The sequence below is a fragment of the Ailuropoda melanoleuca genome, chromosome 9 (assembly GCF_002007445.2).
Source record: "Ailuropoda melanoleuca isolate Jingjing chromosome 9, ASM200744v2, whole genome shotgun sequence".
In the NCBI taxonomy this organism is placed as follows: Eukaryota; Metazoa; Chordata; class Mammalia; order Carnivora; family Ursidae; genus Ailuropoda; species Ailuropoda melanoleuca.
In genome coordinates, this window is record NC_048226.1 from 31,287,846 (window position 1) to 31,296,873 (window position 9,028).

Below are 9,028 nucleotides of genomic sequence, written 5' to 3' on the forward strand. Positions count from 1 at the left end.
CCAATTGAGAGTAAGTTACAGATATGGACACCTCATTACCCTTTTGATATTTCAGTGAGTGTTTCTTAAAAACAAGAACACACTCCAACATAACTGCAGTATAACTATGGAAATCAAGAAATTGATATAATCTAGAGACTCCATTCAAATTTTGCCAGTTGTCCTAATAATGTCCTTTATGGGACCATGATCCAATTCAAGATTATGTGTTATATAGGATTGTCATGTCCTTTTCAGTCTTTCCTTGATAGTTTTGAACTACACCGGCCAGATTGGGTTTGTATGTTGTTCCCTCATTTTGAATCAGGTTATATATCTTCCTCAGGAATATCACAGAAATGGTGCAATGTTTTTTTCGGTGCACCGTATCAGGAGGCACATGATGTCAATTTATCCCATTGCTGGTGATATTGACTTGATTAAAATAGCTTATATCTATCTACATCACTTGCAAAATAATGTCAGCAAGTCTTCTCCACTGTAAGGATAATAATAAGTATTTTATACTTATTAGCAATTTTGTTGTAAGGTAGCACTTTACTTCTCCCTTATTTAGTTAATTATTCATGTTAGTATGAATCCTATTTCATTTACTATGATTATTTGTTCCTACTTTACTTGCTCTTATTATTTTAACGCTCAAAGAGTCTTAGGTTTGGCCAGTGGAGACCTGACCTGTGTCCTTTTGACATGTCCTTCTCATTCCTGGAGCACTTTCTTATTTGGGTCATAAGATGTTCTAGGTCCATTTTGTGTTTTCCTGCTCTGGAATTATTTTTTTTCTAAGTCATTTTTTTCTAAGAAGCCGTGGCTCCCTTCTATTGTGAATAATCAAGAATTTAGAAACTAAAAACTTAGAATTCACAAAATAAGATCTGATGCTAATGTCTGTTTCACAAAACATCATTATTTTAGACCCTCTCAAAGACAGAGCTAGGAAATACATGTATGTGCATATACACATACACACACACACATTTATGTCTGTTTTTGTATCTATCTGTATCTCTCTAGCCATCTATCGCTATTAAAAACTGTGAGTTCATACTGATACCTCCTATTTCAATCTAACAGAATACAATTTGTTATAGACTTCCTCCTTTCTGTATTTATAGCCCAACAGTTGCAAAATATGGTTCCCATTATCTTCAATATGTTTACTTCTTCAGCCCACAGTATACAACTAATATCCCTTCCACACTGGCCAAATAGCCCATCTTCTGGCTCTAGTATCGCCAACCAAGCAGGCCATGGATGTGTCAGGAAGGATATTTTCTCTTTTTCATTGCTATTGTAAAAGGAAGCGTCTATAAATTCTGGGTTTTTAAAAATTGTTTATGTATTTGAAATCTATTGACTCATATTAATTATTTTATTATTGAAATATAGTTGACATACTTCATTTTAATTTTATGTAGTGCTACCTTACACAGTCTTTTCACTGCTCATTAGTTTTTCTTTTAATTCTTTTTATTCTCTGTTATACATCCTGAAAATAGAATCTGTAAATAGAGTTACTTTTCCCTCTGTCTTTACAATTATTAGACCCCAATTTTCCTGCTTTTTTCTAATTTCATTGACAAATAAAGTGTTAAATAGTAGGATAGTAGTGTACATTCTTATGTTATTCTTTACTTTAGTGGGAATGCCTCTAGTGACTACCCATTAAGACGGTGGCTATTGGGCTGAAATAAGTGTGTGTGTTTTATGATTTTTAACTTTTTATTTTGAAATAATTTCAGAAATATAGAAAAGTTTCAAAAATAGTACAGACAATTCTTGTATACCTTTCACCCAGCTTCCCTTAATGTTAACAAGTTATATAACCATGATACATTTATAAAAGCTAAGAAATTAACATTGGTGTGTAGAGAATTTTTAAAAATATTAAGGAGTCCTCTTTTTTAGTCTCTTTTTAAAAATTGGGAATGAATGTCTAATTTTGTCAAATGTCTTCTCAGTGTATACTCTTATTTTTTTCTTTTGACCAATTAATATAATGAATTAATAGATTTTTAAATATTGAACTATCCTTGCATCTTGGAATAAATCTATGTTTATTTATCATGCATGTTTGTTAATCATGTATATGTGCATGATTTTTAAAACTAACTGTTGATTGGTTGCCTGGGTGGCTCAGTAGGTTAAGCATCTGCCTCTTGATTTCAATTCAGGTCATGACCTCAGGGTTGTGAGATTGAGCCCCGCATCAGGCTCTCCTTTTCCCTCTGCCCCCTCTCCCATAAAATAAATAAATAAATAAATAAATAAATAAATAAATAAATAAATAAATAAATAAAAATTAAGGATTGGATTCTGTTTGCTAATGTTTTATTTAGAACTTTCACACTGATAGTTATAAATGAGGTTGTTCTGTAGTTTCTTTTTAAAGCAATCTTTATCAAGTTTCAGTGTGTTATTCTCAAAAAGAATTGGAAGTTTTTCTTCTAATTTAAGTCGTACCAAGATTACCTGGTCCTTAAGGTTTGCTAGAGGTCACTGGACTTTGGGTCTTATGCCTTATGGTATGGGGAGGGGAAGGACTGGACAAACTTCTCTATTCTGTAGAAATTGGCCTGTTTAGATTTTTTATCTTCATTGGTGCCAGATTTGGTAAATTATAGTTTTCTAAAATATTATATATTCTTCTAGGTGTTATAACCACTTGAAACTACAAATTTTCTTTGACTTTATTGTTTTCCTTTGGTTCTAATATATGTGTTTTCATTATTGTTGCTTTCTGGAGTTCCTGCAATTTTTACTAGCTTTCTTTTAGATACACAGTTACTTAAGAGTATTAAAATTTCTAGAATAAGGAGCTTCCTAACTTTGTTAAAATTTCAATTTTATTTGTCTTTACTATTTTTAGGTTTTGGAATTTAAGGTTTTTTCATGATATAGATCAGTTTTCCACAGGTACTTGAAAAGAAGCTATCTTTACTTTTTATGATCTTGAATGTCTGTGTTACAAGCAAATGTATTCTATTACTTTTCAGTGTCTTCTACATCATACTTATTTTGTGCCCATTTAATCTGTTAGTCTCCTGTGGAGAGTGCTTCAATTTGTGCTTTTACTGCTTGTTATTTCTGGTCAGTGAAAACTGAATTTTATAGTACATATTACTATAGTATTTAGTTCACAGTTATTTCTAACTTTTGTTTCTTTGGTGAATTTTATTCTTTGACATTGTTCAATATCCTTTGGCTTCTATTCTATCTTCTCTTATAAAATTGTGGCTCCTATTTTTGCCTTGCATTTAGTTCGTATATTTTTGTCCATGCTTTTAAAAAAGAACTATATCTTACAGCACAAAGATTTTCTTTAATGGGTGAATTAAGCCACTTACGTTTATTGATAATGACAGATGAGTTTGATCTTAATCACATTTTATGTTATTGTTTCTGTAGTTTATGTTGATGTCTTGCATTCTGTGCTTGGTTCTTTTGCTTTGTTGTTTTGTTCCGGTAGTTCTGATTTTGAGGAAGGGTGTTTGTGGTATTTTTGTTCAATTATTTAATTGTATATAATTTCTTTAATCTTAGATGATATCTATGAGCCTACTTCTATGAACAGTAATAATATTGACAGCTTATGTCCCTTTTCTTCTCTCCTCCTCTGCCCCAATTTAAGTCAACAGTATATCTTTAATACTTATCTTTGTACTGTTTAATATGCTTTTACCTCTGACTTGATTTGTGTACTTTAAATAATTTCCTTTGACCATAAACTATTGCAGGTGCAACAGTCCACGTGCTTACTCTACCTCCTGTCAGAACAGTCTTCCCACAGCTCAAAGACTTCCTTTCTCTGTGACCCCAAAGACCATATTTGTTTCCTTCAAGTACGGCATTTCTGTGGGTTTCTTCAGGCAACCACACCTTTTTCTCTCTCCAGACAAACCAGGTTCAGGAGGCTTCTGTGCCTGTCTTACATTGCCTGGCCCCAATCTCAGAATGACCCTCTTATGTGCAGAAGGGGCTTTTTTTTTTTTTTTATTTGAGAGAGAATGACAGAGATAGCAACAGAGAGCACCAGTGGGAAGGAGAGGGAGAAGAAGGAGCCCAATACTGGGCTCCATCCCAGGACCCTGGGATCATGACCTGAGCTGAAGGCAGATGCTTAACCGACTGAGCCACCCAGGTGCCCCCAGAAGGGGCCTTTTGCTTCCACTTTCTGAGCTCTGCCGTGGCTAGACCCTCCTCACCGCTCTCTGTTCCTTCTTTCTCTATCAACTCCTGTAAACTCCACTCAGTTTGACCTCAGCCTGGTCCTCAGGAGTTTTCTCCTCAACTTTTGCACTTCAGTGTGTATCTGTTTATCAGGACACCTGTGTTTGCCAAGACTTTCTGAGATCTGCCACTGACAAGTCCTCCCCTGAGCTATCCCCTGCTGCTCCCTGCACTCTTTTCCTACAGGCTCTGTCCAATCATCTGGCATCACTGCATACATTTTGGAGTCTGTACATTTTCTATGTCTCCTCGTGTCACTGATTATGGAGTTTACAAGGCATCTCCCACTTTGGCTTCCAGGAGAAGGGAAGATATTTGAATCTAAGCTGTGGCCATGTTCATTCTGGAAGTGAATTCTGGACCTTAATGCTTTTCATAGAGGATCCTCATGTTGCTCACTGACACTCTGTTAATGAGGTATTCAGCATAATTAGAATCTCATTTTAGCACACTTGGTGGAACAAACGGATTTGTTGTAATTTTGCTTGTGAGCCATTGTATCTTAAACATTCCAACATGAACTCCCGTTCCTACAATGAACAGAGGAGGAAATTAGTCATTGGTATATGGATGGTTTTTTCTCTAAGCTACAGGGACAGAGCTAGCAGCACCGAACCAATATTTTATGTTGTCATGGACAGCTCCCTTTTGCTTCCCTCAAGAACAGTTCCAAACCATGATCTCCTTGTAGACCTCCTACTCTCAATCACTCTTAACAGAAAAAATGGAAGTCCACAGATGTGAACCTCCCCAGTGTCTCTTTTTCTTACGTAAAAACTTATCTTCCATGGCAGTTGTCCCACCTTCCTTTGCTCACATCTGGGAATAGATGCTGTTTCTCTGCAAAGCTATAGCTTTTTTCCTAGGTAGTACTTTTCATTTTTTAATAACTTCTAAATTTTGTCAGTTATCTTTGTCTCTTCTTGCTTCACTCACAAATAAACTCACTTCCTTCATCCCAAGACAACTAAACCAAACCCCAAGTCCAAGAGCATGTGTATCTCATCCCTTTTGACAGTTTCTGCTCCCCACTTTTTCCTCAACAGCCCAAGAACAGCTTCTGCATCAAGTCCTTGCTGTAACTGTCTGGTCTATTGCAATGGCCTTGCCCTCCACCACTCACAGAAACTACTGTTGCTAAATGGGAGTCACAGTGGTCCTAGTGACAAAATTCAGTCACCTCATTCTTTTAAATCTTACGTACTGGTAGCCATTGTCTTGACTTCTAGAATGGGCAGTCTGGTTTTACTTGTCGGCTCTCCTCCATCCAAATGTTAAATTTTGCTGTTCCTCAGGGTTGTCAGTTTTTTCTCATATAAGTCTGCTTTGTCATCTACTTCTGAGTCCAAATAATAGGAAAAAGAGACCCAGTTTAGAAGCATATTAGCAAAATTTTTCAAATTCATGGCATGTACAGGTTCAAAATATCACAAGAAATCATTTATTATTCTTTTCAAAATAAATTTACTTCAGTTGCTGAATTTTACGTATGAAGGTCAATACAAACAAGAGGTTTTCAGCAGAGGAACAGGAAAAAAAATTAATACTTTTCAAAAAAGTTTTTGTTTGGTGTGGGAGCAAGTAAACTGCTATTTGGGTGGTGGGTATGGAGCATATTCTTTGAATTTATAGAACATTTTGGCATTTTATAATTCAGTTCTGCTTTGGACAAGCTGGCTTCATCAATAACAACTTGGCACCAGTCCAATACTAGAAGACTGTTGAAGTCAGCCCACTTGCAGCGAAAGCAAAGCCTACAACTCTGTGAGGGAATAAGTTTAGTTACGAACAATATTAAACCGACTACTAGATTGTGCTATTTGTCTTAGAAAAAGCATTGGAGACCAAAAGGAGTTTTAAATAACTTTATTTTCTGAAAATCCGTCCTGCAAATGTGTTTCCCTCCCCCCCCCATGGTCAACTAATTTAAAAACGAATAGAAATAAAGACAAAGCTTATGTGGATACAGGTTAAGAGTCAGTCAAATTCAGCTCGTAAGGAGTTAAGGTCAACCAGGACGAGTTCTGCACTTGGCCGCTGCAAAGCACAGGCCCTCCAACAGCATTGGATGATCTTCTCTAGTCTTTTCCCAGAGATGGAGTCAGTGAAGACAGCTGCTGACAGAGACGGACGGAGATGATAGGCCACCACCGCGTAGAGCACGTACTGCCGCTCGCCTGAGTAAGGCGCCTCCTTGGTAGCCATTTGCCAGAGAGTGATGGCAAAGGAATAGATGTCAGCTTTGGGCGTTAGGGTCTCTCCTTTGAGGAGCTCTGGGGCTCGATGGGTGTAGGTGCCCCCGAGGGGGTAAGGAGGAGTCTGGAAGCACAGCAGATCTTCCAGCTTCTCGGAGCAACCAAAGTCACCAATTTTGCAGACATCCTGCTCACTGATCAGAATGTTAGCCGGCTTCAGGTCCAAGTGTACGATGTTTTGCGAGTGAAGGAAAAGCAAGCCATTTACAATATCTAGGGAATACTTTAGACACTTTTCCAGATTTAGTTGCTCTCCGGCACAACAGTGAGGCTGCACGCCCTCCTCCTCGGGGCAGCTGGCGGCATCATATATGGCTTGGTGTAACGTGACATTGCCACCAAACTCCATGATTATGGTGCCTAGGCTGTTAAAGCCCGCAGGCGTGTGCGTGCTGGCAGCCACGACCCGCACGATGTTATCGTGCCGAAGTCTTGCGATGTTGAGCTCAGCCCAGAAACTGCGCTGGGATGCCAGTCGGTTCTTGGTGCACTTGCTCACTTGCTTTATGGCCACCGGAACACCGTGGTAAGTCGCCTTGTACACAGAGCCAAACCCGCCAGCTCCCAGCCTCTGCAGGAGGCACACCTGTTCCCAGTCGATGGAGCACCAGGCCAGCCGGCGTGGTAGCCGTGGGGCCCTGGGGGGAGTGCCACCCAGGAAGAGCTTCCCTGCCTTACTGGGGAGCTCGGAAGGGCTGCTGCAGGGCCGGGAGTCCACCGAGGGAGAAAACACACTGGGGAGGTAACTGCGCCTGGGAAGAGGCGAGGGCATCGCGCCTTCAAAGTGGACCCCAGAGTGGCTCAGGTAAGTGAAAAGAAAAGAAAAAGGGCCCGCGAAAAAGGGAAGCATCGCTGACTACTCTGCTCCACCCAGCGTTTTTATCCTCTTCCTTCATTTTCCCCAAATGAGCCACATCTGTGCTGTTACTCAGCAAGGGTTTTTATCAGATGGGGGGGAAAGATCTGAATGAAGCACAACCCTCCTGTTTAGATGAAAACATTTCCCTTCAACACTTAAAGTGACTTCTTACAAAAACAAGCTCTCGGCGGCAAAGAGTTCGCCAGATAATCAGCACTGAGCTGCCCGTGGACTCACCCCCCTTTCCCATTATTTCCTTAATTATAATAAAACCGGCTTTTTTTTTTTCAAGTGTCATCCACTGAACATGATCAGTCCTCAGACTAAAGAGACCACAACAGTGCAATGAAATTATTTCACACTTTGCAGGCTATAATGATTGTCAGTGTTATTCTCCAGCTGCATTAAATCACTTCCAGCAGTTATTGGCAGAAAGAGTTGAAATACGAACAGCTGACATTTGTTTAACCGATTACAGGGATAATTAGGTGCAACATTCATATATGGATAAAAAATTGTAACCTTAAAGTAATCGATCCAAATACAATCACTGATACAGGTCAAATCGTACACCTCCTAAGTTCATCAGGGGAAAGGAAAATTCTCTGACACTCCATTCAGCTTATATAGCAAATTAGCAAGACTTCTTAGCAACATATCGACTTCCTAACAATCCTGTTCCATGGCAGTTTGGCTCACCCAGTAAGCTCACTCGCAAGAGAGATTCTAGACTTCACAGCAAATGAATTACAGAAGTTTTGAAACGAGTTGGGGAGAAAAAAAGAACAGATTCAGATCCAGAGCTACGATCAGAGTTTCAAATAATAACAAAGATGAGAGAACCCTAGGAGAGGAAAAATCTGAATAAAAATGGCACAGAATCACCACTGCCTATATATAATGTGGAAAACCAGATGTTGAAATTAAATCAGGGTTTTGCTGTCCAGCCATAGGTTCTTCCTTTCTGGTTTTTATAACAACAAACTCCCCACCTCCCACTAATTTTCATTCCATATCTTTGGGGGAAAGACCAATAATATTAATCTGTTGATTAAAAAACATAGGAATGTGTTAGGATCTACGTCTTTAAAAAAAAATCGAATGGTAGAGTTCTGTTCTGACTTAATTGTACTTAGAGCACATAAGTGATGTTTAACCACATTTTTATGATGATAGGTCTATGCTTCTGAAATATATTGGTTCTGAGGAGATATGTGAATAAACACAAGCCATTTACATAAAGCATTTGAAGTCTGTTGAGCCCTTGGGTAGGATTTCGAGTCTATACTACCCATCAGCATCAGTATGTGATATTGTGTATAATATTTAACCTGTTTGAGCCTCAGTTTTTTTCACTTAAGAAATTAGGATAGGGGCGCCTGGGTGGCACAGCGGTTAAGCGTCTGCCTTCAGCTCAGGGCGTGATCCCGGTTATGGGATCGAGCCCCACATCAGGCTCCTCTGCTATGAGCCTGCTTCTTCCTCTCCCATTCCTCCTGCTTGTGTTCCCTCTCTCTCTGGCTGTCTCTATCTCTGTCGAATAAATAAATAAAATCTTAAAAAAAAAAAAAAAGAAATTAGGATAGTAACTATTAAGCTTTTTATTTTTTTTTTTATTTTATTTTTTTTTTTAAAGATTTTATTTATTTATCAGAGATAGAGACAGTCAGCGAGAGAGGGAACA

General features: G+C 38.6%; 1 protein-coding gene across 1 annotated transcript; it reads right to left on the minus strand.

Annotated features, from left to right (window-relative positions):
* Positions 1 to 6,156: 6,156 nt before the first annotated feature.
* On the minus strand, positions 6,157 to 8,674 carry MOS (MOS proto-oncogene, serine/threonine kinase). Its single transcript, XM_002918337.4, has one exon. The coding sequence runs from the start codon at positions 7,333 to 7,335 to the stop codon at positions 6,208 to 6,210; it is 1,128 nt and encodes a 375-aa protein (XP_002918383.4). The 5' UTR covers positions 7,336 to 8,674; the 3' UTR covers positions 6,157 to 6,207.
* Positions 8,675 to 9,028: the final 354 nt, after the last annotated feature.

Excerpts from the sequence above, each read along its gene's own strand:
- MOS (XM_002918337.4), bottom strand. The coding sequence starts at position 7,335 with ATGCTTCCCTTTTTCGCGGGCCCTTTTTCTTTTCTTTTCACTTACCTG.